We start from the raw sequence: 26,914 nt of genomic DNA on the forward strand, positions 1-26,914 counted from the left end.
ACCTCTGCCTCCACATCTCCAACCTTCCCTCCCTCCGCCTCCCCCTGAGTAAATGCAATGACACATTCTCCCAAATGCCAGCGAGCTGGCTTCGAAGCAAGTGATGGTGTTTTTCCTGCTGCCCTTTGTCTGGGTTGACCGCCCCCCTTGCCTATTGTCCTGCCGCCTGTCCCATTTCCAAAAGCTGAGGCTAAGCGAGGCGCCGGGGGCTGGGGCAGGTGACTAACCGGCTCACAATGCCCCCTGGGGGGCAGGAAGAGGGCACCACAGGCCCACTGCCCAGCGCAGAGGAAAGAAAAGGGCGCTTGGCTGAGGGTTTTTCCCTGAAGTTCACAGGGTTCTTCGTTCTTCTTCCCAGTGGCCAGGAGAGTGCTCATGGGTGGGGGATTTGTAATTCATTAATCAGCAAGAGGCACCGGACCAGTTTCAACACCAGAGGCTTCAGGGGTGACTCAGCGAGACCGACCGCTTGGATTCAGGCGATGGACAGACCAAGAGTCCCCATTTGTGAAATACTTCCCCATGAAGACATTTGGCTATCTCCTGCCTTTGGGGTTCGGGTTGTGGGTTTTTTCCAGTGATGGGGTAGGGGTGATTTGGCCCGGGACTGCTCTCCCTCCTTCCTTGCCTCAGGCCTGGGCTGGGACTTGCTGGGCGGGATCCCTAGGGGACCCATAAGCCTGGACCCTCCCTGGAGGGTCTCCCTTCCTCCCTCTACAGAGGGCTGCCAAGGAGAGTGCAGAGGAAACAGCTCTCATCTGGGGATGTGTGGCTTTTCTTGAGGGACAGTCAGCTGGGGGACAAGGCTTGAGTGTCCTAGAACCAGATCACCAATTAAATCCCTTGGTAATAAGTTGCTTTTGTTGTTGTTCATTTGCTCCTTCAAAGAGGGAGAGGCGCTGGTGGGCCAGACCTGGAAGGTGATTCCTCTCTGCAAGAGCATCAGAGTGCGCTCACCACTCCCACCGTGGTGCCCCCAGAGAAAGAAGGGCACCCTGCCAGCCCTGTCACAGCCCCTCCAGCCCTCGGGTCAGAACAGGCAGCGTGGGCATGACCAGCGCTGGCTTCCCAGGGCAGCTCTGCCCTCTTCTGCACTCCGAGAACTGAGGTGGGGGGGTGGGGGGGTGGGGAAGAAGTTTGTTTTCAATTACCTCACTGGAGTGGGACAGACTTTGTTGTTGGGTTTTTTCCTCTTCTTTCTTCCTTCCTTTCTTTCTTTCTTTCTTTCTTTTTTTTCCTAAATGAGGAGGAAAAGAGCTGGGAAAAGAGAGCTGTTCTGGGGTTGGGGTCAGGGGATCTTCTGGGGCAACAGGAGCAGCTCTGATGAAACCTGCTTTGGAGGGGCCCTTTGGAAAAGTGCTCAGGGGGCCTCCCTCCCCCACCTCCCCCAGCCAGAGCGCTGGAGTTTCAATGACATTCTTGTACGGTGAGCCCGACGATCTTTTGATGCCCGTGCCAAGGTCAAGTAGGCAGATGCCCAGTGGATGACTGGCACTGAGGCCGGCCAGGAGGTCCCCTAGCAGCCACCCTTTCAGAGGGAGCGAGCCATGGAAGGGAGGGACGAGGGAGAGGGGGCAGCTCAAGTCCTTCTCCCCTGGTTTGCAGCCTGCTCCTTGTGGAGAGCGTCTGCACAGACAATGTGGTTTGGATTTGGCTGAGCCCCCTCAGCACCTTATAAAGCACCTTGCTGAGTCAGGGAGAAAGCAGCCCCAACGCAGGGGAGGAGGAGGGGGCCGGGAGAGGACGGGGAAAGAGGGAGAGGGGAGCTGAAGGAGGAGGGTGGGGGCCCAGGGAAGAGGAGGGAGAAAAGAGAAGGGACGGGGCAGGAAAGAGGAGACACAAAGAGGCAAATAAATGGGTGGGAGTGGGAAGAAGGGGAGGAGGCAGGACCTGAGGGAGGAAGAGGAACAGACTGCGGTGGAAGTGGGGGAAGGGGACCATGCCCCCCCCTCCCCGCAGCAAATGTTCACCTCGGGAGTCTAGAAAGCATTGGTTTCCAGGAACCAAAAGCTGGAGCTCTAAAATGAGGACCCAGGCCAGGTGGATGCAGGGACCGCTGGCTTCCCACACTGCCCCCAGGCTTGATGCCCTGACCCCAGAAGCTGGGAAGTCGTGTCCTCCCTCTGACTCTTGTCTGGACTTACATCCCTGCCCTCTCCCTTCACCCATGGAGAGGGGGCAAGCCTCTCCCCCCTCTCACCTTCCCCACTGCCAAAGGGAAAATCAGCGCCACCTCCAAGCTGCCAGTGCCCCTCTGCCACATCTGGGCAAAGGCAGCAGGCTAGGAGCTGCCAGTTGGGTTGGGGTAGGGGCTGGAATAAAGACTGTGGCTTTATTCTGCCAAACCCTGAAGGAGGTGGGCTGTTGGGAATTGGGGGGAGAAGGAAGAATGGAGAGGCAGAGCAGGATTAGCCCCTCCTGGGTTCCTGTCGGGTGGCAGGGCACAGGTGGTGACCCTCTGATTTCCATCTGGGGACCTTGGGAAAGTTCTTGCTCCCCTGTGGCTCTCAGAAAGGGATGTTTGTTAGGGGCCCTCACAATCTGGGATTGCTGGTGGGGGAGACACCAGCCCCCTGAGCCCCAGATCCATCTGCCCCATGGTGGGCTGGTGTGCTGTATGGAGTTTCCTGAGCCCCTGCTGGGTGCCAGGTCCTGCAAACAACAGAGAGGCAAGGACAACCCACCCCTGCCTTCAAGAATTTTACAGTATTGTGATGAAGGACACTCATTAAATTGAGATCAGAGGATGGGGAGGGAAGGAGAGCTCTGGGCGGAGGTGAAGCTTCTGGGTGGAAGTGTGGCTGGATGGCAGGAGGGGCAGTGGCAACCAGAGATAGGAGCCCCAAGGTGGCACTGGGCATGGGTCACGTGGCTGCCTGCAGTGGGCAGAGGGCCAGGCTGGGAGTCAGGAGGCTGGGCTTACAGCTGGCCAGCATGACCCTGGGACAAGCCCATCACTTGGGTTATGACTGCTTCTGCCTCCCTCCCCACAGGATGGTGGGAGTATCAGTGAGAAGATGAAGCGGATACTGCTCTGATGCCCTCTCCGGCCTTCTAGACTTCAGCCCTTACCATCTGTGGGTTGGGAGATGGGGTAGCAGATCAGGCCCAGAGGATGTATCTGGGTGGGGGGCAAGGCTGGCACCAAGAGTTGACTGAACTACCCTCCAAGGGGGTGGGGATGAGTCAATGTTGGCTCAGGGATGGGCTAGGGGCCCACCCCTCCTTCTTCCCTTCCTTCCTCCCCCCATAACTGGCATCCCCAGGGAAGGCTCTCTGTATGTCCAAAAGACACCATTTCCCACGCAGCTGCAGAATTGGCATTGAAGGCCCCCTGGTCCCTGGGGTGTCCTTGGATTCCTGGACTATGGAAGTCTCTGGTCCAGTCCCCTCCTGGTGGGTGAGCAGGCGTGTGGTGTCAGAGAAGCCCACACAGGTAAGTAAGGACATTCGCTCATCGTTTTATTCACCAAACATTCCTTGAGTACCTACCTGAATACCAGTGCCAGGAACACAGAGAGGAGCCTAAAGAGGCCTTGGGGCCAAGGGGTGAAGGCTGACCTGTGTGCAGGCAGGAGTCTTCCCCGGGGACCCCACCACCCTGTTGCAGTGCCTGGCGTTTCTTGGTGACCCGCTACTGCTTTGGGTCTCTTAGGCTTAAGTCATGACAAGCATTTAAACATATTGAGCTCTCACCAAGAGTCAGGTCCTGCACTAAGGCTTTATGTGATTGATTGCACTCTATTCTTTCAAAACCCTAGAAAATGAGAACTGCTCTTTCCCCATTTTATATGCAAGGCAACTGAGGCTTGGTAAGATGGAGTCGTATGTCTAAGATCACACCCGGGGGCAGAACCAGGACTGTATGCCTTCAGCACCATGCCCTCTTGAGATGCCCTCCCGCCTGGTGCAGGTGCACACGTGGAGGGCACTGAGGCAGGGACTCTTGAAAAGAGGCTGGATGCAGAGACACTGGGACTCGCTGAGCAATAAACCCCCGCACCCCCTCCCCCAACTAGGAGGTTTCTAACTTGGGGCACTCCTGGTCTCTTCAGGACTCTAGCATGTTCCTTGAGACAGATTCCCCTATGAGCGCCTAGAGTAGGAGACCTGGGCTCTCCCACCCACAACCTTCCACCCACCCCTGACACAAAGTGACTGTGAGATGCTGGGCCAGGCACCACACACAGCCCTCCTGGGTCAGTGACAGGCGCCACCCCTGGAGCACTCGAGTGCCCTCAGCTGGAATGGTGGATTCCATGAGCAGAGCAGCAAGTCTGAATACCGCCATGAACTCCAAACTAGGAGTTAGAAGGCCACCTCCCACCCAACCAGGTCGAGGGCTTCCCTGTGTTTCCTGAGGGCCCAACTATGTGGCGTGCAAATCCAGGCCCCCTGGGATCTACAGCCTGGCAGGAGGTGGGGGGGGGCGCCTCCTCTCCACCACCGCGTGCACACTGTGCAGGCACAGGGGCCACCGGGGGGGCAGAAGGGAGAAGAAAGGCAGACACGGTGAGCACTTTCCCTTTTCCTCCAGGGGCAGGAGCCCAGAGGGCCCTGCTTCACCCAGAGCTGGCCGTGATGTCAACGGCAACCCCAGGGCCATGGGCCTCCTCCTACCTCAGGAACAGCCCTGCCCTTCCTTGCACTCCCAACCCACACCTGGACCAGCCCGGGCCTCCGGGAGAACACCGCGTCCCGCTGTCCCTGCCTCCCAGTAGCTGAGAGGAACCAGGTCCTGCTGTCTGCCTCTTCCCTGCCATACCTGGGCTCTCTCTCCACTGCAAGGATGTCAGGGCGATGGGTGTGTGAGGAGGGCAGGGGCAGAAGGGATACCCCCAGGGGCTTCACTCCTCCCTAGTCAGCCAGGAGCTCTTCCCGCCGTTCCCCAGGATGTTCCATTGCCCTGGCCAACCCACGCCGCGGGCTCTGTGACTCTGTCTCCCCTGGCAGAGGAGTGGGGTTACCTCTACCTGGGCTGGAAGATCCTTATCCTGCCCTGCTGAGTCACTGCCTGCTCCTCCCGCTCTGTCTCCTCCCTCCCCACTGCCTTCCTCCTTCAGGCTCCTCAGGCTTTCTCCAGACCGTCTGGGTTCTCCAGGGGCCTCAGGGGTCAGAGGACAGACAGCGGCCCCTATGTGGGGCTGCTGGAGACTGAATGAGTGAGGGTGCTGCTCCACCTTCACTGGCTGTGTGACCTTGGGCAAGTCAGTTGACCCCTCTACACCTTGGTTTTCTCTTGCATCAACAGGGACGATGACACTGGGACCTTCTTCAGAATAAGGGAAGATTGAGTTAGCACAAGTCAACTCTCTGGCGCTTAACACATGATAATGTTAAATATTACTGTTATCTACCCTTCATACCCTGTCCTCCCAACCTCTGCTAATGATGCCCCCGTGTAAGCCCCCGAGTCTCCTCGCCTGCACCTTCTCTCTTCTTTCCATTCTGCCTTCTTCCTGAGGCCTGTCCCCACCAGCCCCACGCTGAATCCCCATACCGGGCACAGATACAAAACTCTAGAGTTCTAGGGTTGGGCCCCAGCTCAACTTTCCTCTAATGAGAAATGATCCTGAGCCTTTGCCTTGGCATCCCAGACAGCCTCCTCAGAGGGGTTCAGTGTGTAAAAGGGGGCTGCGCTTGGGGCGGGGGGAGCTGACCGACACTGGCTGTGCCAGGGGCCAGCCCCATTCTGTCTGCAAGTCGTGGGAGTTTGGGTTGTGAGGAGCTCACCCCTTGCTGGCCCCCACAGGCGTCTTTCTGAAGCCCACCCCGTGACCTCCCGCAGAGCACTCTGAGCACACATCAGGTCCAGCCGTTGACCCCTGCAAAATTTGCTCAGTGAAACAGGGAGTAAGGAGCTTGGAAAGGTGGGAGAAGGGAGAGGTCAGAGGAGTGGGAAGGCGACCTTGCGAGCGGCTGTGGAGAAGCCAAGCAGCCAGAGTGGGAACAGCACCTGGCCTGGAACTGGTTCCTGGGATGAGGAGGAGCTGGCACTCAGGCCCACAGGGCCCAGTCACCATGCAGGGCTCTCTGGAGCACCTCCTGTATGTGCCCTGTGGAGTGGCAGGGCCTGCCGAGACCCGCAGACTGCCTGCCTACCCCGGGGCTTGGGGCTGCGGGCACAGAGGGCAAGATGGCTGCACAGCCGCCCTGCTCTTAGTGGCCTCCTCCCTGCCCTGCCCCCAGTTCCCTGAAGGCTCCCCTCCTCCACCTGCCCTGCAGTAAGCCCATCTCAGCCAGGGAGGACGCCTCCTTGGCCCCCTCTCTCCTTGGGCCCCTAGCCCGGTGTTGAGCCCTGAGCTGGGACCCTTGGGTGCTTGCCTGCCCTCTGAGGCAGAACAGGGAAGCTTCTGTTCTGGAAGCTGAGACTGGATGTGGTGTCTGTCTCCCTCTGCTGGTCCCTTAGGGGACAGCCGGGCCAGGCTGCTCTCCCCAGACGTGGCAGTGCCCACATCTCCCCGAAGAGTGGATGGCAAGCACTGGGGGCAGTGAGGAAAGGGCCTGGGGACTCCAGCTGTAGGAACACTGACACTGCTTCCTGGGCCCCGGTGGCGGGAAGCCTGCCTCCAGCAGGGTCCCGGAGGGGTGGTCTTAGGGAGGCCAGGTCGCCTCCCCGATGCCTTCCCCATGGGCCAGCAGGCCCCAAACAGCCTCCTTCCCCTTCTAACCCGTGAATGGAGCTGTCATCCACAGATTTATCTAAACCTTTTGTGCAGCTATTTATACTTCCAGCCGAGACCACATCTTGGGGTAATGAGTTCCATCGGTGTCCTCCCCTGCTGGGTGAAGTGCGCTGCCTTTGATTTGTCCTGAACTTACCTCGCTTGCGCTCCAAGGGGGCCCTGTAACTCCAGCCTGCCAGGTTTTGGTGAACAAGCCTGAGCTTCCCCCTTTCCGTCTGTGGGTTTAAAAAATTCCACCCCATCTCCCCCTCGAAACCCCAGCCCTGGTCCCTCATCTATGCCTGGAGCTGGCGTTGTGGGTGCAGCTGCTGCCTCGTGCCAGCCTCCAGCAGCCGGCAGAGACAGCAGGGGCTCACACCCTCCTCACGAGGCAGAGGGCACCGAGGGCCCGAGAGGCAGCACCCGGCCTCCCCCCGCACCTATTCCCGGGGCTGACTTCTGTCCCCACCCTAATTCTCTGAGTATTTCCAGTTCCCGGCCTCCAGATCATCCCTCTGTGATGTTTCTGCGTGGGAACTTCCCTCCCGTGTTCCTCCTGTGGACTCACCCTGGCCTCGTCTGTGCTGATGATTGATTTTGTCCCTGGTCCTGACCAGAGAATCCCCTAGAAACTGGAGGGTACACTCCAGAGATGGCGGGGACAGCACACAGCAATAACAACAACAGTGACACGGACGATGTGTGCTAAGAGCTTTACGAACGCTGGTTATGTTAATCCTCACCACCACCCTCTGAGGTAGGGACTGTTATCCCTCCTCCCTCAATTTAGATGAGGAAACTGAGGCGCAGGGAATATAAGCAATGCATCCATTTGCACACTGCCTGAGAGTGATGGAGCCAGGATTCAGACCTGGGCAGTCTGGTGCCTAGAACCCCCTTGTCCACCTCAACAGACAACCCAGGCTCAAGTCTTGGAACCTTTCTGAATCCTAAACTCTTCGGTCATCCAACATGTTTTATTAAACCACTGCCATGTGCCAAGCCTTTTCTGGTTGCTGGGAGAAAAGCTGGGGAACAAGAAAGGCCTGGGCAGGGCTTGCCTGTGGGTCTGAAAGCACCCAGTGTGCCACAAATGCATTATAGGTGGGCCAGTACCGCCCCACCAGCTCAGTACCCCAGCAACTCAGAGCTCCTCTGCCCACTTGGTAACTCCAGAGTAACCATGCAAATCCCATCCGTGTGTGTGCACAGCCCAGCAGACGCCATCAGAGCCGTGGCAGTCACTCCCCCCAATCTGTCTCTCTCCGGTGGAGCAGAAGCCCATGAGGGCAGGGATTTTTGTCCTGGGCTCTGTTTCCCACGCTTAGAAAGCGTCTAACGTGTGTCGAATGAATGAATTACTGAGCTCCGAGGATCCTGCCATGTCAAACCTAAAAAATTGGGTGAGAAGTGACAGTTGAAGGGAGGAAGAAATTTCCAGTCAGATAATTATTTTAAAATTTTGAAATGGTAATCACCTCCCTCTATTCCGTATCCACCCACAACACACACACACACGTTCTCACATATTCACATAAGTGTGTACTTGTAGGAAGCCAACTCTAATGTGGGATGCAGCGAAGACTAAAAATTTGAGATTTATAAGGATCTTGAGAGTATCTCATCCAATCCCCTCACTTTATCAAGGAGGAAACTCAGGCCCAGACAAGGGCCTTGACTTGCTGGAAGCTATCTGTGAATAGGGCTGGAGTCACAAAGTTCCCATCCCCCCGCTGCACGTCCTTCCTTCCAGACCTGAAAGGTGTTCCTTGCTTTGCCACCTGCAAGCCTGGAGAGGATGCTCAGCCTCTGATTGGAGAGCCCCCTAGCCTGGGGGAATCAGGACAACCAATTCCAGCTCCTCTCCAGAGCTGTGGCTGGGTGAGGGGCTCAGGGAAGCTGGAGGGCCCCCTGGGAAGTCACAGCAGGTCAACGTTGGAAGGGACCTCAGTAAGCATCTCCTGCGACCAACCACGTTCTACAGCCACAGAGACAGGAGGGATTTGCACAAAGTCACACAGCAGGTGGGCGCTGAAGCACAGGCTGGAAACCCAGGACTCTAGGCTTCTTTCTGTTATCTGAGCCCTTCAGAAGTGTCAGGCAATTCCTAAACTTCTGCAGGTGTGTGCAGCTGAAGAAAGAGTTATTAAAAGTCCTAAAAGAGTCTGTTTCCCTCGCCTTCTCCCCAGGGCCTTGCTTCAAAGACCTCCAGGCCACAGGACCCCACAGCCCCATAGGTGTCAGGGACAGGGACACAACTATGTGACGAGTCACAGCTTCCCCTCCCTGCTTCCCAGGGGGCTTTGGCACCTACCTCCTGTTCCAGTTGGGATGCTCAGGTAATGGCTGTGGCGAAGAGGTGGAGAAGCCGTGAAGGCTATGCTGAGTTTCACTGGGACAAAGAGACCCACAGAGAAGGAGGAGAAATAAGGAAGGGGATACTAATGCTAGGTTATTTGGGGCTTTCTGGACAGAATGTTGGGGGAGAGCTATTGTCCAGGGCAGGGTGGGGCTGTGGGCAGAGGCTGGAAGCTGGATTTGTTTCTTTCATCACAGCATCGTACTAAGTGGGAACCAGAGGCAACTCAGCTTTACACATCTAGCCATTGAGCACATACTGGTCACCTCCTGAGGGCCAGGCCCCATGCGAGGTACAGGGACAGAGCAACAAACAAAAGAGACTTGGTCCCTGCCCTTATGGGACTGACACACGAGTGGGGAAGACAGGGATTAAAGTAGATATGTATGAAATAAAGCTGAGTTGTGATCAGCGCTGTGGACAACCCAGAGTAAAGGCTTACCCAGACAGCAGAGGGGTGGTGGAGGGGGAGGCAGAAAAGGCCCATCAGAGGGTGGGCCACTGAAGCTGAGGCCTAGGAAGAGAAGGAGCCAGCGTGTGAAAAGTGGTAAGAGCATTCCAAGTGGTGGGGACAGCATGTACAGAGAGAACCCAAGGCGGAAAAGGATGTGGTTGGTTCAGGGAACTGACGGGGCCAGCATGGCTACACAGGAAAGCCAGAGACAGGTGGAGAGATGGGTGGGGCTAGCTCCTTTTGGGTAAGGAGTTTGGATGTTATGGCAAGTGTAATAGTTGAAAGCCACTGTAGGGTTTAAACAAGGGAGAGGCGTGGCACAATTGGTATTTTAGAAAGGTCATTTTGGTGCTGTACAGAGTGAACTGGAGGAGACAGGCTGGAGGCAGGGGACCACTCATGTGAGAAGTGATGGCCTGAGCCAGGCTGATGGCCGTGGACATGGAAGAGGCTGAAGCTGCCATCTGTTCGGGTGGCAGAGCAGTCAAGGCTTGCTGAAGGTGGGTAATGTGCAGGGTGTGGGAGAGCATGGGGTCAAGGATGACTCCCAGTTTGTGACCTAAATGCCTGGGTAGAGGTGGTATCATTTACCTGATTCCCTCAGAAAGCAAGAATAATTTCCCCCAGTACCCTAGGGAAACCTGGTGAGGGAGGGGAGCTGAGGGCAAGGAAAGTGGGGTCTAGAAGTGGGAGCCAGGCCAGGAGCAGGAGGGCAAGGGGCTCACAGACGAATGAATATGGCTTCCTCACTGCAGTCAGTACTAGAGGGGTAAGGCCAGGTAGGCCATAAAGGAACACAGGGATGCCCAGGGCCCTTCAAAGCACTATAGAATCGGGCGCCGCCCCTCTAAGGAACTAGAGGTCAGAAAGCCCCTCCAGGACTTCCCTTCCACTTCACACACCCGGTAACTGAGGCCCGGGGCCAGGGGAAGACCTGCCCGGCTGCTGAACCCCCTCCTTTGCAATCCCTTGGTCTTTCTTAAATGGCCACATAGCATAAGTCTACCCTCATACAACGTTTCCAGTGCTTCCCATCAGTGATCCTCATCATTTGGCGGCCACCACCCCTCCTCTCATAGACCCACCCCTACTCTCACAGACCCACGTCCCTCCCAAAGGGGCAAAGCCCCATGGCCCGCTGAGTCTCTACTGTCGTTTTCCCCTGCCAGCCACACCGTTCTACCCTTTTCTGCCCGGAGCATCTGCTGTTCTTCAGGATCAACGAAGGATCCTCGAAGCCATAGCCAACAGCTACTTCCCACCCCGGGATCCTGCCGCAAATTGCTTTAATTTCTTTTTACAGGTGGTGGTTGCTGCTTCTGTCTGTGTCCCCGGCCCGGATGAGGACGGTCTTGCTTTGAACCGATAAACGCCCAGGAAATCCGTACTAAATTAGTGACCCAGCGGGGCTCGCCCGTACATCTCAGGCTCCTCCGCGACCTCGGGGCTCCTCGCGCTCGGGTGCGCAGCCGCGCTGGGCCCAGCTGACGAGACCGGCTCCCCAGGGGCGCGGAAGGGCGGAGGATGGGCCTGGACCACAAGAAGCGGCGATTGGCGCTCACGTGACCAGGGCTCGCCCCCGGCAGGACTCCATCACGTGATGCGCAGCCGGCTGAACGTTTTTCTCACGTGACGGAGGTGCGGGCTTGCGGCCCAATGAGGAGGCGGGGGCGGGGCTGCCGGGGGCGGTGCGCGGGAAGGGAACCCGGGGCGTCCGCTGCGGCAGGCGAGACCTGGAGGGAAGCAGCGAGCGGGGGGCCCAGTGTGGGGTCGGCGCCAGTCTGAGCCCGGTCGCGAGGGGCAGCATGAAGTGTCTGGTCACGGGCGGCAACGTAAAGGGTGAGTTGGGGCTCGCCTGCGGGCTGGGACGGCCCAGTGCGCCAGCCCAACTGATGTTTCTCCTCTCTTTCCCGCAGTGCTCGGCAAGGCCGTGCACTCCCTGTCCCGAATAGGGGATGAACTCTACCTGGAGCCCCTGGAAGACGGGGTGAGGAGCCAGGGTATTGGGGTGGGTAAGATTCCAACTGGGAACCCTAACCTGGGCTCGAGTCTCGCTCCCATCAGGCAGGATGCCGGTGGGCAGATTTGTCTGCTGAGTTAGTTCCCTCTCCTGTTGCTGGGGCATCAGTTTGGGCTCTGTCATGTTCCCGGGCTGGTGTGTGAATTGAGAGCATTTAGTCTCCCAGAAGTGCCCGGTGCCTGGTGGCGGGTGGGGGTGACTAGGTAAAAGGCTGAGCGTGCTGGCCGTTGGGTAGAGCCCTTGCTGTGGGAGCGGTGGGAGGCCGACTCAGGGAAAGCTTCATGGCGAAGGTACCTGCTGACTGGAAGGAGAGGGAGGATTTCAACAGATGATGGTGGAAGTGGAGGATATTAGGGCAAGTGTGTGAGCAAAAGCCAGCTGAGAGCTGGGCATGTCACTCCCGATGACTGCATCCCGCTCCCTGCTTCTCCTGGCCCAGCTCTCCCTCCGGACTGTGAACTCCTCCCGCTCTGCCTACGCCTGCTTCCTCTTTGCCCCGCTCTTCTTCCAGCAGTACCAGGCGGCCACCCCTGGTCAGGACCCGCTGCGCTGTAAGATCTTGATGAAGGTGAGGCCCTTCCCTCAGAAGTGGCAGCTCATTCCCTCAGGAACCACTAACAGCAGTGCGTTCGCTCTGGGGCACACAGTAGACTCCAGCTGGGGACAGAGATGTATGTAGGAGCAATCCAGTATAAAATGCAGTGAGGGGGCGCATAGCGAAGACATCCACAGAGGGTAACAGGAGATATGGAGAGGGTAATTGATTCTGCCGGAGACCTTGAAAGAGTGATGACATTCAAGTTGGTCCTTAAAAAGTAAACAGGTCTTTCAGGGCATTAGACAAGGGGAACAGCACAAAGGTTTGGAAGGGCATAAATGTCTGCATGTGTGGGAGGCCCATTCCTGGTGTGACAGGGCTGAGCCCATGATGTCGCCAGGGCCTGAGGGGATGTGAGAGTTGGTTGGTGGAGGCGCAATACTGGGCTGATGTGTTTTCCCCACTCAGTCGTTCCTGTCTGTCTTCCGCTCGCTGGCGATGCTGGAGAAGACCGTGGAGAAATGCTGCATCTCCCTGAATGGCAGGAGCAGCCGCCTGGTAGTTCAGCTGCACTGCAAATACGGTGAGTGAGCAGCTGGCTGGGTCCTTAGGGTGCGGGGGTGGAGGTTGGCGGGGCCCACTGAGACGCTGTCTGCCCATCCAGGGGTGAGGAAGACTCACAACCTGTCCTTCCAGGACTGCGAGTCCCTGCAGGCTGTCTTCGACCCAGCCTTGTGCCCCCACGTGCTCCGTGCCCCGGCAAGGTGAGCACGCCCCTGGCTGCAGGCTGAGCCCTAGGTTTCTCTCTTCCATTTTTGGGCCTCAGGGGTCAGTTTAACAAGGTCCCTCCTCCATCTTCACAGGATTTCTGTGAACCTCAAAGAGTTCATCCAACTCCGTTTGCTTTCAGTTCCTTCTCTGGCTCTTTACAGGGAGAGGATGGAGTGAGGAGGGTGGGTGCTCCCCTGTTCCATGTTCCTCGCTGTCTTCTGGAGCTTGTATTCTCCACCTCACAGTTCTGGCTTGGCTTTCTGACCACTCAGACCCATTCTGACTCCTCTTTTAGAGAGCAGGTGTCTGACCTGCCCTTAAATCTCCTCTGACCTGAGCACCCTGGAAGGTCCCTTAATTTTTATGGCTCAGAGACTCATAACCCTTCTCTGTCCTGGTTGTCCTCTTGGGGATGTTTCCCATTCAAGGGCAGCCTCTCTTCATACCCGACTGGGCTGTATGTAGCCTTGGAGTCCCCAGGCCAAGGCAGGAGGCTGGCCGGGGAGGTTGTGGTCCAGGAGGGCTGCCTGGATAAGCAGCTGTAGGAGTGGAGCCTCTCTGGGCACAGAGCACCAGGGGGCTGTGCAGGGCCTGGGAGATGGGGACTCCAGTGAATGCAAAGGTCCCTGGCAAAGACTAGCGTAGAGAGGAGTGGCTTCTCTTCCCTCCCCACCCCACATGCTGGATGCTGCTTGCCTTCGAGTTACCCAAGGTCTTCTGTTTCTTTTCTTTGGGTAGTGTAGGACATGGTAACTGGCAGGTCCCTTTGGGTTCTGACTTTCTGATTTTATTAGTTCTGTTGATATAGACCAGGATTTGGGTAAAGAAAGATGGAATCAGTCCCTGGTCTGAGTCTTGGGGGTTTTTTCCTTTCTTTCTTTAAATGAGCAATTGTTTCTTTTTTTATGAACAATTTCAAATGCACATAAAAGTAGATGCCAACTCCTGTTCCAGTTGCCTTGAGGTAAATTCCAGATGTCTTCTTTTCACCTGTAAATATTAAATCCTACTAGACAAGGATCTGAGGGCTCTTTCTGAAGGCCGGGTTTATGCGGATAATATGGGTATGGTCTCCCACCCCTGGGTGGACAGGTGCTGCCTGCCTAGTTTGGTTCAGTCCGAACAGCCCATTCTTTTCTGGGCTCCGCTCTTGTCTGCCCCATCTCTTGCAAGCAGGCTTCTCTGCCACAACAGCCTGGGAACATTTTTGGGGGGCAGGAACCGTGTCCTGCTTCTCCTGTCCCCTTCCTCGGACATGCAAGGCCTGGTTGGGTTCTCTTTGGATGTTGGTGTGTCACTGCCCTGCCTCTGAGAGCAGAGCCACTGGGCAGGACTGAGCCTTGGGTGTAATGCTGTGCCCTCCTCACAGGGTCCTGGGGGAGGCTGTTCTGCCTTTCCCCCCCGCACTGGCCGAAGTGACACTGGGCATTGACTGCGGCCGCAGGGTCATCTTGCGTAGCTACCAGGAGGAGGAGGCAGGTGAGGGAGCCAGACACAGCCCGGCGCAGGGAGCAGAGATGGGGTGGGAGGGGGTGGGGTCCAGGTTCCTCCTGTTCCTGCCCCCATAGACAGCACCGTCAAAGCCATGGTGACTGAGATGAGCATCGGGGAGGAGGATTTCCAGCAGCTACAGGCCCAGGAAGGGGTAGCCATCACTTTCTGCCTCAAGGAATTCCGGGTGAGGCCCCCCGCACACACTCACTACCCTGTCCACTCTCCGCCCTGCCGCGCCCAGGGCCTCACTGCTCTGCCTCTGCCTTCCCAGGGGCTCCTGAGCTTCGCAGAGTCAGCAAACTTGTCTCTCAGCATTTACTTCGATGCTCCGGGCAGGTAAGTCCCAGCCTCAGGACAGGGAGGGGAGGGTTCTGGGATGGCAGGAGCCAAAGGGCCTTGACCGTGCCTGGACCCATCACCTGCCCAGGCCAGCCATCTTTGCCATCGAGGACTCTCTGCTGGAGGGCCACTTTGTCCTGGCCACACTCTTAGAGCCATACCTGCACGCCCAGGATCTGCGCTCCCCACAGCTCCAGCGGCCAGCACCTCCACTTCAGGCTCACAGGTAGAGCCCCCACCCACCCATTCCTCCCCCGCCCCACCTCTGTGCACCCTGGCCTGAGCCTGCTGCTTCCAGCTTCTACACAACCCCCCACTCCCCCCCACCCGCTCCCACTTCCTGTCAGGCCCCAGCCCCTACAGGCTCAGCCTCACCAGTCAGCTGTACTCAGACCCCTCCCACCCAGGGAAGTGTCCCGAGGTCGGGCTGGCTTCCTTCTCTGGCTGAGGCCTCCCCTTGAGCCTTGTCCCAGGCCTAGGAGGGAAAGGGCTGCTGGGAGGCAGGGGGTTGCTTGGAATGGGGGAAGCAGGTGGCTGAAAGGGCAGGTGGGTTGGGGAAGGATGGGCCCAGTGTAGTTAAAGCAGAGGAAGTTTGGTCTGGCCACCTGCCCAGCATGTCCCTGGGCCCCAGTGTTCTCCAGTTCCTGTCTCCTGGGAAGGTGGGGGCTTGGCCCCCAGGTGGCCCAGCTCACAGGACTTGCTGCTCCCCTCCCCCTGCTGAGCTAATCTGGCTGCTGGGATGCCTCCCTCAGGCCTCTACCTGAACTCTGATGAAAGGATTCCAGGTCCGCCCCTTCCAGGAAGCAGCTACTTAACCCCTGCATCCCCTCCCCTCCAACCAAACCAGGAAGTAGTAAAACCAAGAGGTCACCAATAGTCACAAGGCCCCTGCAGCACCCCCTGAGCCCTCTAAGGTGGGGCCCTGCCTCTGTACCCCACTTCCCTCCCAGTTCTCTGCTGATGCTGTCTCTGCCTACAGTACACCCCACCTGGATGACTTTGCCTTTGACGACATTGACTCTTACATGATTGCCATGGAAACCTCCGTGGGCAGTGAGGGCTCGAGGGCACTGCCCTCCATCTCCCTTTCACCTGGCCTCCAGCCCCACTGTAGCCCTGGCCCCTGCTCAGAGGAGGAAGATGCTGCTGAGCCCAGCACAGTGCCTGGGACTCCACCACCCAAGAAGGTAGGGGCTGGAGACGGGGGGGGGGGGGGGGGGGTGTGGAGGGAGTAGCCTCTAGAACTCACTCGGCTTCCTCTGTTCTCTTCCCAGTTCCGCTCGCTGTTCTTTGGCTCCATCCTGGCCCCTGTACACTCTCCCCAGGGCCCCAGCCCTGTGCTGGCTGAAGACAGTGAGGGTGAAGGCTGAATCCGTGTTGGGAGGACTGGACTAGATGCAGCCCCAGCCTCCGCCTCTCCCCAGTGCCAGCAGGGACAGGGCCAGCTCTCCTCCTGGGTGGGTGGCAAAGGTGGGCTGTGCTGGAGCTGAGCTGGCTGGTCCTGCAGCCTCCCCCAGGCCCTGCCTGGCTGTCTGTGACTGGCCGGGGTCCTGTCATTTCCCTCTGGCCCCAAGTCATGTCTGTTCCCAGGCTCCGTGTTGAGCTGCCACCTGCCAGGAGGTCCCTCACCTCTTAATCCAGCCAGGTGTATGGCCAGGGCTAGAGCCTGTCCTCTAAGCCCACCTCCCTAAGGGGAAAAAAAAAAATCACAGTGGGGCTTCAGGCCCCTGCTGATTCATTTTCTCTGCTAATCATGACCTGTCCCTTCCTCAAATCCTGGGCACACCTCGGGAAACCCCTGTGGCTGGCACAGATACTTTTGCTTGCTTTTCCAATACTCTCTGGCCTTGGCTTGGAATTCCAGGGGCCCCTGTGGACCTGAGTGTGTGGCTGGAGTTTCCCTGGCTGGTGCCCCATGCCCAGCAAGCCTCCAAGTGGCTCTGGGCAGAAGGGTTGCCAGGCCCAGTGTTTGGGACAAGGGACACAGAGGCCATGGTGAGAATCCAGCTTTGACCTTTATTCAAGAGACCAGATGGGTTGCCCCAGGATCCGGCTGCCAGCCCTGAGGCCAAACAAGGCCGGAGACCCACAATCTGGCCCTGCTTTGCCCTGAGCTGCAGCCTCAGCCCCAGGATCCTGCCTGCAGCCACTGTCGAGACAGGCAGAGAGAGCCGTGGGGGATTGGATGCTGCTATTGATTCATAAAAAAAAAGAAAAAATACACCGAGGCTCCGTGTTCCCTGTGACAGGTGGGCCTGGGGGGGCCAGCGTGACCCCTCTATAGCCATGTGATTTCTGTACAATCCACCATCGGCAGAGGGCGGGCACATGGAGGCTATTTCTTGGCTTTGGCGGAGTTGCGGGGTGGGGTGATGGGCCGGCCTCCAGGGTTCAGGCCACTGAACTGCCCGTATTTCCCCTTGTTCTTGTCGGCGGGCTTGAGGATCTAAAAGAGACAAGCTGGTCAGACTCATGAGGCTGAGTCACAGGCCCTTGGCCCCTTCTGTCCCCATCCCCACCTGGAAGGAGCACATGAGCGTCTCATCCACACTCATCATGGCGCCTGCATTGTCAAACTCGCCACAGTAGTTTGGAGCTGAGAAGAGTGTCACCAGCTGCCGCTTGGCAAAGAACTCATAGCCATCTTCTACCACCTGGATGAGGGTGGGAGTGGTTGGTTCAGCAGGTGCTGGCTGCCCAGACCCCACTCCCAGCCAACCAGAGCTGCCAGCCCACCTGATGTGCCCGACAGATGAGGTCCAAGTCATGCTTGTGCAGGAACTTGGCCACCACCTCAGCCCCGAAGGTAAAGGAGACACCACGGTCATTCTCGCCCCAACCCTGCACGTCCTTGTCAGGGTCAGACCATAGCAAGTCACACAGTAGGCCCTGGTCAGGCACGTCTGTGGGCCGCATGATACGCCGAATCTGCTCCATGGACTGCAGGTCCGGGGACAGGCCTGGGGGGCACAGGGAGCAGGTTACTGAAGCCTCAAAACAAGGATTCTCCTTCCTCCAGGAAGCCTTGGCCAATCAGCCCCTGTTCCCTACCCCTCCACCCTCCTGGATTCCTGGGAGCCCTGACAGGCAGAACTCATCACCTTCTACCTCTTCAAGTCCCTGTCCTTTCAGGGAGCACAGAGCTCCCTGGAGAAAGGAGACAAAGCATCCATGCATGATGCCAAGGCCACAATAGTAAGTGCAGTCTAATGCTGGGGTGTGGGGGTGCTTAGTGGAAGAAGCGATACCCAAACCATGACTCCAGAGAGAGCTGGAATGTGACTGGGAACACATTCTCCAGCTAACACCTTTGTCCCAAAGCCCCCAGGGATGTGACCAGGCTCTTGCTAAGCATCCCCTCACTATGTGCCCCAGAGTTGCCCTCACCTCCATGGCAGCAGAAGATCTTCTCATCCACAATGGCAGCGATAGGCAGGCAGTTGAAGCAATCGGTGAAGGTTTTCCATAGTTTAATGTTGTAGCGTCTCTTGCCTGCCCAGAGGAAGGAGGTGGCTCATGAGAAGGCCTGTCTGCCCCACCCTCAGCTTGGGTCTCTGGGCCTTCCAGGGCACACTGTGTGCTGTTCAGATACAGCAGGGAGAAGAGAATGGAAGGCGAGAAGGGAAACCCCCCTCCCCCCACTGCCTACCAGCTTTCCAGGAGGAATTTCTAAAGCAGCCAAGTTGCCAGGAACCCCAGAGTTACAATTTGGAACAACCTCAGAGTTGGCACCCACCCCCAGCACATGAGGAGGGCCAGGCCAAGACCACGTCTGGTTTATCTCAGCTTCTGGCCAACAAAGTCCAGTCCAGACAGGCTTCCTAAGTGCTTAAGTAACGGATGTACTAGAGGGAAATGTCATCAGGCAAGGCCTTGCATTAGAATAGTGGCAGCCCTTCAGCCAGCTTCACCAGATCCGTCCGGAGTGCCAGGATCCATGCGGGGAAAGCAGGGGGAGGAGGGCAGGGCCCAGAGACATGAACTGGCCTGGCCCTGCCTTCACTGAGCTCAGCCTGACAAGTTTTTGTCAGACACGGATACCCCTACCACCAGGCCAACATGAGGGTCCCCTTGAATGACAGGGCCGTTTAGGATCTTGGCAGCCCCAGGCCTGAAGCCTACTCACACTCATCGTAGAAGCCGTAAATGCGGTTGATGCTGGCACATTCGTGATTCCCACGGAGTAGGAAGAAGTTCTCGGGGTACTTGATCTTATAGGCCAGCAGCAGGCAAATGGTCTCCAAAGACTGCTTGCCCCGGTCCACGTAGTCCCCCAGGAACAGATAGTTGCTCTCTGGAGGGAAGCCGCCGTACTCAAACAGCCGCAGGAGGTCGTAGTACTGGCCGTGGATGTCACCTGTGACCCAGAGAACCAGGTCAGTACTAGGTGCAGTCCAAACTTGAATGCAGGGCCAGGGTTGGGTTCAAGGGAGGAGGGATCCAGGGACTTTACGGGGGGGGGAGGGCAAAGCCACTTTAAGGAAACAAAAGGGCCTGGGCAGGGGGCTCACCACAGATCTTGAGGGGTGCCTCCAGCTCCAGAAGAATGGGCTGGCTCAGGAAAATCTCCCGGGATTTGAGGCACAGACCACGGATCTCGTTCTCTGTCAGCTGGACATTCTTTCCAGGCCGCGAGCCCTGCACTGGGGGTGGCATGAGGCATCAGGCCCCTGGTCCCTCAGGCAAGAACACGGGTGACCCCATGGGCACTTCTGGGACACCTGGGCTTCCTGGGCCCCTGCTTGCCCTGGGGCAGCTGTCGCTGATGGGCCTCCTGGGATCCCCCCTCAAGCCTCCGGGACAGAACCCCAACTACCCTCAAGGCACTCGAGAGGGGGCTGCTGTGCGCAGGGGCCTGTCACCCAAAATCTCATAGCGCAGGACCCCTTCCTGGGGCGCTAGGCTTCTTGTGTTTCTCCCTCACCCCAAAAGCCTAGGCCAACCCGTGAGCCCCCAGCCCTGCTCCCAGACGTCCCAGACGCGCCGCGATTTCGGGGAGCGGCTGCAGCCACGGGACCTCGCGGCCCGTCCCCGCCCAGTCTAAGCTAGCCCTAGGAGGGGCAGGTCCACCCGCGCGCCACTTCCGGGCCGGGCAGGGGGCCAGGGCGCGGCGGGCGCCCACCTCCCCCGACCCGGCCAACCTTCCAGCAGGCGCCCGATGATAGAGTCCAGGTTGAGCTTCTCGCTGTCGGACATGGCGGCGCCGCCGCTCTGGCCCAGCAGCTCCGGGCCCGCTCCTGCCTCCCGCCCTCCCTCTAACTCCTTCCGGCCTGGCGCTCCTTCCGCCCACCCTGGCCCGCCCCGGCCCGCCGCCCCGCCTCCTCGGCCGCCCGCCCCGCCCCGCCCCGCCCGCTGCCCCAGCGCTCTAGCGCCTCCGCAGGACGCCAAGAGCAGCGGCCGCGGAGGCCCGGGAGGCGGAGCTTCGGTCGCGGGGCGGGACTTGGAATGAATTCGTACTCCGGGGCGGAGCCTGCCCAGTGGGCGGGGCTTCGCGGGGTGAGGTCGAGTCTAGTCCCGCCCTTGAGGAGTGATCCACCCCTGTTCGGAGGATATGGGACCGGAAGTACTGTGGAAGTTGTTTTTCTCTTTCTTCGGGGGCAGAAGGGTGGTGTGAGCTCATTGGTAACCACCTCTCCGAATACTGCGAATTAAGTCCTTGAAGTACAGGAAAGGAAACGGAGGCTCAGAGATAGCAAGGGGCTGGTCCAAGACTGGGCCTCAAAGCTACATTCACGGAGGATCTCTACTTCTTGAGTCTCTGTGGCCCCCGGGCAACTGACCACCCAGACACCTGTTGCTGACCGCTGATCACATTCTGGTCCACATTGCCTGTGGTGTATACTAAATTAATTTTTTGTGTGTTTCATTTTTGTCTTTTGAGCAGCATAGTAATGCTGCCTTGTGTGCATATTAAAAGTACTACTTTGTAAAGAGCAAACGTTAAATAAACCATAATTCTCATTGGAACCCTGAATTGAGTGTCTTATGTGCCAGTAACCTCAAATCTGGAACCCAAGCTTGTACCCACCCAGCCCACTGGGATGGGGGGAGGAGTCCAGGGCCACTGGGTCAGGCCGGAAGAGCCTGGGAGAGGAAGGGGTAACCCCCTACACACATTTGGGAGGGGCCCCCAGCGGGTTGCTGAAGCTGTGGCTGAGGAGGAAGTGAGAGGAGGAGGTGAGATACAGCAGGGAGGTAAGCTGGGCGGTGGGGACAGGGGCTGGGCCCCGGTCTCTGTCCAGGGGGTCTGGCCTTTCTGCCACTTCTGGGTGTTACCCTACTATCATCCTACAATAAAAGAAAGGGCTTGGTGAGATACCCTGAAATCTGCCCCCTCTGACCTGGGGCTAGGGCCTGGCTGGATAGGAGCCCAGGCCCCAGGCTGGTCAGGAGCTGCCTCTCCTTTGACTTTGCCGACATCTTGCAGCCTGTGGTACCGGGGTCTGTGGCACCATGGCCCAGGCCTTGGGGGAGGACCTGGTGCAGTCTTGCGAGCTGCAGGATGACTCCAGCTCTTTGGGATCTGACTCAGAGCTGAGTGGGCCTGGCCCATACCGCCAGGCTGACCGCTATGGCTTCATTGGGGGCAGCTCAGCAGAGCCAGGGTAAGTGGGGAAGGGATGGGGTTGGGTGGGGTGCTGGGAAAGAGGGTGGGGGCTGAGGGCTGAATTCTAGAGTGAAGCCCAAACTCGAGGGTCTTGGGAGGGTCTGGGGACTCAGCTGGTGTCACCCTTCCTCAGGTTCCAAGTAGAATCCTAAGTCTGGCAGGGCTGCAGTTTCCTATATGCCTCTTTTACTTCCAATCTCTGAGGGTTTGCACCCACCCTTGGGGCTAACATTCTTCCCCTTTTAATCTCTGGCCCAGGAATCCCAGCTCCAAATTAAAGAACCTACACCCCTTCCCCTAACAATCCTCCCCCTTCCCAGCATACAGACAAGAAAACAAGTCCAAAGACAGATAGGAAGGTCACACAGCAGAATAGAGACAAAATCAGATGCAAACTCATGACTCCTGGCTTCTAGTCCAGGGCTCTGTCTACCCAACTTCCCCTGTGAGTAGACTGTGTCCCCATCCTGGGGGACAGCCAACCAGCCCTTCCCCCAACACACACCTACACACCCCTTTCAGTCTTTTCTGCTTCTGCCCACATCAGAGCCACATCCTTTCCTGTCCCCATGACAACCACTGGAAACTCCTGGGTGACAGGTCACTGCCCACCCCCAGCCCCCAGGGCTTGCCAGAGATCTCCAGGGCCAGGAGTTGGGCTCACCTGGATAACATTAAGAGTGGCAGATATGGGCTCTAGGTAATAGCTGCCCAGTGTCTGGATGCCTGGGCCATGTCCCCCCAGGCCAGGTCACCCTCCTGCAGACCTTATCCGTCAGAGAGAGATGAAGTGGGTGGAGATGACCTCACACTGGGAGAAAACCATGTCTCGGCGGTACAAAAAGGTGAGGAGAAGAGGGGCCCCACCCAGGCCTCCTTGGCTCATCCGCATTTGCCTCGGCCATGCCCCAGCAAAATTTCCCCTCCGTGTCCCAGCACCTCACGCCTTTTCTCCTTCCTACCTAAAAATGGCTCTTGTCCAATGACGGGTTGTGCTTGGGGCCTGCCAGCAGGAGCTGGGGAAGCTGGCGTGGCTGGCCTAACAGGGTCCCTTGGCCTCACCCACAGGTAAAGATGCAGTGCCGGAAAGGCATCCCCTCGGCCCTGCGGGCTCGGTGCTGGCCCTTGTTGTGTGGGGCCCACGTGTGTCAGAAGAACAACCCTGGCACTTATCAGGTGAGGGAACTGGCAGGGGTCCCACCTCCCCTTCCCAGGCCCTTCCCCTGAGCCTTCACATCCACCCCCATGCCCACCCACAGGAACTTGCTGAGGCCCCTGGAGACCCACAGTGGATGGAAACCATCGGCAGGGACCTGCATCGCCAGTTCCCTCTGCATGAGATGTTTGTGTCACCCCAGGGTCACGGGTACGAGGCCAGTGATGCTCAGGGACCCCTAGCCCCACAGCCCTCAGGCTCTTTGGCCTAGTCCCTCACCTTGACTTTCTATCCTTGCATCTCAGAGGACCCAGCAAGGCCCTGGGGTGGAGTGTGGGGACTGAGGCCTGGACAGGGGTCGCCAGAGGGTGGGGAAGGGATGCCTGGAGGACTGGCCCCTAAAGGGGTCTTCTGGCACAGGCAGCAGGGGCTCCTGCAGGTACTCAAAGCGTACACCCTGTACCGGCCCGAACAGGGCTACTGCCAGGCCCAGGGCCCCGTGGCTGCCGTGCTGCTCATGCATCTGCCCCCAGAGGTGAGTGCCCTCAGCCCTGCCAGAGCAACCCAAGACCCGGACCCCCCACCCCCAGGAACTCTGGCCTCAGGGACCTGTGATCCCTGACTCTCAGGTCCTGTCCTAGTGACCCACAGCCTCATGACCCCCAACCTCAGTGACCTTCGAGCCCAATGGCCTTGACTCCAGGAACATGGAACTCTGATCCCTGACCCTTTCCCCAATGATCTAGGAGTCTAGACATTGTCACTTTGATCTCATGACTCCTGATTCTGAACCCTGTGACTATGATCCCCTGACCCCAGTGACCCCAAGAACCCAGGACTTGAACTTTGGGATCCTCCTGACCCTTGACCAGCAAGCACCAACCCTGTGACCCTCAAATTCAGCACCCTGAGCCCTGTGACTTCTAACCCCCCAAATCCCTTGGTAGGCCTTTGTCTGGGCAAGGGGAAGCTTTTGGTAAGAACTGCTCCTAACCCACCCCAGCACTGAGTCCAGGCTCCTGGCTCCAGGGTCACTCCAGACACCACTGGGTCCAGGCCCTCCCCTTTGCCCCTTTCCTCTGCCCAGTGGTCCCCTCTGTGGTCTCCTCCACGGTGGGTACTCAAGACCTGTGCCCACCCCCCAGGAGGCCTTTTGGTGCCTGGTACAGATCTGCGAGGTTTACCTCCCTGGCTACTACGGGCCCCACATGGTGAGAGGCTGGGACAGGGCCAGAGGGAGGTCTGGGTGGGCAAGTGGGGGCCTGGGGAAAGGGGTGGGGCAGAGCCAGGGGGGTTGGGAATGGAGTGGAGGTGCTGACGGACGTGGCTGCAGGAGGCTGTGCGGCTGGACGCTGAGGTGTTCATGGCCCTGCTGCGGCGGCTGCTCCCGCGCGTGCACAAGCACCTGCAGCAGGTGGGCGTCGGGCCCCTGCTCTACCTGCCCGAGTGGTTCCTGTGCCTCTTCGCCCGCTCCCTGCCCTTCCCCACGGTGCTGCGTGTCTGGGACGCTTTCCTTAGCGAGGGTGAGTGGGTGGCCGGCCAGGTGGGTGGGGACTGGTGGGGGGACTGGGGCCCGGAGCCTCGGGTGCCTGGTGGGCCCAGGGAACGAGCGTGCCCACTCTGCTCTGCCCCGCCGCCACTGCCGATCCTGGCCCTTGGTATGGGTGCCGTGGTGTGCTGAGGCCACATCCCACCCATGTAATGAATGCTAGCCCTCTCAGCAACGAGCCCACCATAGAGAGGGCAGCATCTACTTGGTGGAAGGCTGAAGTCAGGGAGGCTTCCATGAGGAGATAGGGCAGGAGCTGGGGAGATCACAGCAGTAGGACAGCTCAGGGACTGGGCACGGTCGGGGCATGGCTGATGGAGCTCACAGGCACTGGGTGAGCATTCACAGAGCCCAGTCACTTCTCTGGAAGCCAGGGCCACTTGAGTGAGCGAGACCTACATTCTGGTGGGGGTGGGGGTGGGGATGGGAGGCAACAGTAACCAAATTAACAAGATATTTATAGATCGTCATAAGTTCCACGAAGAAAATAAAACAAAGGATGTGCCAGAGTGTAGGGGAGCTTCAGGAGGCGAGTGCTGTTTAAAGATGCTTGTGGCTGCGCTGTGGAAGAGGCAAACTGGCAGGGACGTTGTGGAGGCTGAGAGGCCGGAAAGGACACTGTCCACAGGGTCCAGGATACAGATGACTTGAGGGGTCCAGACATGGAGAGAGGTGGATACCAGAGCCCGGCCAAGAGTGGGAGGAGTTGGGGCAGAGCTGAGCTTGACGCTGGGTTTTTGGGGCTCTGCCTTGATACCCCCATCAGTAACCCACCTGCATTCTTTTCTATGTGGGTTGTCGAGCGGTTGCACCTAAAAAGTGGTAGAAATCGATCAATACCGTTGTTGAGCATCTGCTGTATGCCCAGTTGGCTTCAGGCTAGCTTAGAGCTCTGGCCACGGGTGTCCAAGTCACCATCTACGCGTCCTTCCCTGCAGACTCAGACCCTGAGGGCGGGGTGGGGCCCATCAGGCTGGTGAACTACCCTTGTTCTCTGCTGCAGGCTCCCTTTTATAACAGTGAGAACGTTAGTAGTCACTGTTATCTCTTTAAAGTCACTAGGCCTCACTGGTCCCCTGACTGCTTTTCTCAGCAGACCCAAGGCTGCCAGGAAGGGATTCTGAGGCTCCAGGAACAGGCCCAAGGTCACACGATGTGCGTGCATGTGTGTGCACACGTGTGCACTGTGCTCTTGGCTTAGGGGTAAGGAGCTCTGGCTAGAATCTCTCTGGAATCAAGTCGCAGATCTCAGCTGGAAAGGTCTTTGTGTCACCACCCAGCCCTTCCCTGTAGTGATGAGGTGCTGAACCCTAGAATGAGAAGGCTTGGTGCGAGCCTGTCAGTAGCCCCTGGCTCCTGGTGGGCTGCTTTGGTCAGAGGTGTCTGTGGTTGCTGAGACATACTTGATCTGGGTCTTGGCAGAAGAGCTGTAGGAGCAGGGAAGGAGTCTGGCTGAGGGTAGGTTCAGATGCAGACCAAGGAAGGGCAGGACTGGCCCCCACTGAATGAGCCCCCGGCCTGCAGGTGTGAAGGTGCTGTTCCGGGTGGGGCTGACGCTGGTGCGCCTGGCGCTGGGCACTGCTGAACAGCGCCTGGCCTGCCCAGGACTCCTGGAGACACTTGGCGCCCTTCGAGCCATACCGCCCACCCAGCTACAGGAGGAGGTCTTCATGCCCCAGGTTGGTGCCCCCTCCCTGTCCTTCTGCAGTGGCCCAACCACTGCTGCACAGTTGGGGAAACTGAGTCCGGAGCAGGAAGTCAGAGTAAGAACTGGGACTTGCTTTCTGTCCTCAGGCCTCAAGTGGCTTTCTGTGACTCCCTTAGCGAGTCTGTCAGCCCCTCAGCCACTTCCTGGGGCTGTGTACTGCCCGCCCCCCAGAGACCTCATCGTTTCCTGCCCTCCCCTAGGCCAGGTAGACTCAGTACCGACCGCTTCCCACAGGTGCACAGCGTGGCCCTGTCCGAACATGACCTGCAAAGGGAGATCAAGGCCCAGCTAGCTCAGCTGCCTGCGACGGCATCCGGGCCACCCCCGAGGCCGCAGGCCCGCCTGCCTGGGGCCCAAGCCATCTTTGAGGCCCAGCAGCTGGCAGTAACTCGGGGAGGCACTAGGCCCGAGGTGCCCCGCATCGTGGTGCAGCCCCCGGAAGAGCCCAGGCCGCCTCGGCGCAAGCCCCAGACCCGAGGAAAGACTTTCCACGGGCTGCTGACTCGGCCCAGGGGCCCCCCTATTGAGAGCCCCTCAAGGTCCCATCGCGGCTCGACCTCCTTCCTGGACACCCGATTCTGAAGGACCACGGACTCAGTGTCCCCCAACCCAACTGCCAAAATGGATGATGCCAGCCCCGAAGTGGGCGCCGCACTTTACAGCTGGGATTCGATGCCTCAGCTACCTTCTCAGGGACTCTGTCAGGCACGAGGATGAAGGAAGGTCACAGAGTGAGGTTTCAGGGACCCTGGCCCACCGTCTGCCCACAGAGCTGTCCGGATGCCTGAGCCTTTGCAAGCAAAACGCTGGTGCTTGAAGGAGCATGGGGGTAAGGTGTGGGCTGGGCGAGGGGAGCCTGAAAGGCCCCTGGGGAGGCCTGGAATAAAGTCTGAGTGGAAGCCTGTATGGAGTTGGATCGAATGCCCCCTATCCCCACCCTAGACCAGCTGCTACTTCCCCTCCAGCCCTCATTCCCCTCACAGCCCACCTCTCTAGTCCATCCCTGGCTCCCAAGGGCACAATGAGGCTGCCCATTGGCTACTGGAAGGTGTTTACCAGCGGCAGGAACCAATAGGAAGTGCCTTGCCCTGCCTCTTGGGGGCAGATAAAGCTCCTGTACCTGTGGGAGGAGGGCTCCCCAAGTGGTTGCTGGGCCTAGAAGTGGGGCTCTGTTCCTTATTTTGCTTACTCCTCTGCTGGTTCAAGACCCCTACCCATAGTCCTGGTCTGGTCCTCAGAGAGCCAGGCGAGAAC

The 26,914-nt window shown here is 58.5% G+C and overlaps 3 protein-coding genes and 1 long non-coding RNA gene across 7 annotated transcripts; 2 read left to right on the forward strand and 2 right to left on the reverse strand.

The window, feature by feature from the left end:
- Positions 1-7,728: 7,728 nt before the first annotated feature.
- Positions 7,729-10,858, reverse strand: LOC140698842 (uncharacterized). Its single transcript, XR_012076835.1, has 3 exons — positions 10,780-10,858; positions 8,980-9,057; positions 7,729-8,056 (listed from the first exon to the last, which is right to left on the reverse strand). It is a non-coding gene; the product is annotated as an uncharacterized lncRNA (long non-coding RNA).
- A 282-nt stretch (positions 10,859-11,140) lies between these two features.
- Positions 11,141-16,861, forward strand: RAD9A (RAD9 checkpoint clamp component A). Of its 2 annotated transcripts, XM_006210701.4 has the most exons (11): positions 11,143-11,317; positions 11,395-11,465; positions 11,938-12,066; positions 12,505-12,619; positions 12,701-12,800; positions 14,177-14,286; positions 14,376-14,485; positions 14,573-14,637; positions 14,729-14,866; positions 15,620-15,827; positions 15,915-16,861. In XM_006210701.4, the coding sequence occupies exons 1-11, from the start codon at positions 11,284-11,286 to the stop codon at positions 16,008-16,010; spliced, it is 1,176 nt and encodes a 391-aa protein (XP_006210763.2). In that variant the 5' UTR covers positions 11,143-11,283; the 3' UTR covers positions 16,011-16,861. The 2 variants fall into 2 exon arrangements, with proteins under 2 accessions (XP_006210762.2, XP_006210763.2); XM_006210700.4 differs by having other exon boundaries at positions 11,141-11,317; positions 14,376-14,637.
- PPP1CA (protein phosphatase 1 catalytic subunit alpha) lies at positions 16,637-19,929 on the reverse strand. The gene is made up of 7 exons (XM_031690956.2): positions 19,782-19,929; positions 19,152-19,283; positions 18,767-18,997; positions 18,028-18,132; positions 17,377-17,600; positions 17,160-17,294; positions 16,637-17,086 (listed from the first exon to the last, which is right to left on the reverse strand). Exons 1-7 carry the CDS (start codon positions 19,834-19,836, stop codon positions 16,976-16,978), a joined length of 993 nt encoding a protein of 330 aa, XP_031546816.1. The 5' UTR covers positions 19,837-19,929; the 3' UTR covers positions 16,637-16,975.
- An 859-nt stretch (positions 19,930-20,788) lies between these two features.
- TBC1D10C (TBC1 domain family member 10C) lies at positions 20,789-26,539 on the forward strand. Of its 3 annotated transcripts, none has more exons than XM_015244743.3 (10): positions 20,789-20,817; positions 21,068-21,245; positions 21,993-22,092; positions 22,316-22,423; positions 22,507-22,613; positions 22,824-22,938; positions 23,549-23,614; positions 23,737-23,926; positions 25,477-25,631; positions 25,895-26,539. In XM_015244743.3, exons 2-10 carry the CDS (start codon positions 21,094-21,096, stop codon positions 26,240-26,242), a joined length of 1,341 nt encoding a protein of 446 aa, XP_015100229.1. In that variant the 5' UTR covers positions 20,789-20,817; positions 21,068-21,093; the 3' UTR covers positions 26,243-26,539. The 3 variants fall into 3 exon arrangements, with proteins under 3 accessions (XP_015100229.1, XP_006210761.1, XP_072826516.1); XM_006210699.4 differs by having other exon boundaries at positions 20,798-20,835; XM_072970415.1 differs by lacking the exon at positions 21,068-21,245 and having other exon boundaries at positions 20,814-20,835.
- Positions 26,540-26,914: the final 375 nt, after the last annotated feature.

Source organism: Vicugna pacos, chromosome 10 (assembly GCF_048564905.1).
Source record: "Vicugna pacos chromosome 10, VicPac4, whole genome shotgun sequence".
Classification (NCBI taxonomy): domain Eukaryota; kingdom Metazoa; phylum Chordata; class Mammalia; order Artiodactyla; family Camelidae; genus Vicugna; species Vicugna pacos.

Bases quoted from the DNA above. Each gene is read 5' to 3' on its own strand.
- TBC1D10C (XM_015244743.3), top strand. From the start codon at position 21,094: ATGGCCCAGGCCTTGGGGGAGGACCTGGTGCAGTCTTGCGAGCTGCAG. The intron at 22,093-22,315 runs GTGAGGAGAAGA...CCTCACCCACAG, and splicing joins TGTCTCGGCGGTACAAAAAG to GTAAAGATGCAGTGCCGGAA. The intron at 22,424-22,506 runs GTGAGGGAACTG...GCCCACCCACAG, and splicing joins ACAACCCTGGCACTTATCAG to GAACTTGCTGAGGCCCCTGG.
- PPP1CA (XM_031690956.2), bottom strand. From the start codon at position 19,836: ATGTCCGACAGCGAGAAGCTCAACCTGGACTCTATCATCGGGCGCCTG. The intron at 17,601-18,027 runs GTGAGGGCAACT...TGTGCCCCCCAG, and splicing joins GATCTTCTGCTGCCATGGAG to GCCTGTCCCCGGACCTGCAG. The intron at 17,087-17,159 runs GTGGGGATGGGG...TGTCTCTTTTAG, and splicing joins CGCTCATGTGCTCCTTCCAG to ATCCTCAAGCCCGCCGACAA.
- RAD9A (XM_006210700.4), top strand. From the start codon at position 11,284: ATGAAGTGTCTGGTCACGGGCGGCAACGTAAAGG. The intron at 12,801-14,176 runs GTGAGCACGCCC...CCCTCCTCACAG, and splicing joins GTGCTCCGTGCCCCGGCAAG to GGTCCTGGGGGAGGCTGTTC. The intron at 14,867-15,619 runs GTAGAGCCCCCA...CTCTGCCTACAG, and splicing joins CCTCCACTTCAGGCTCACAG to TACACCCCACCTGGATGACT.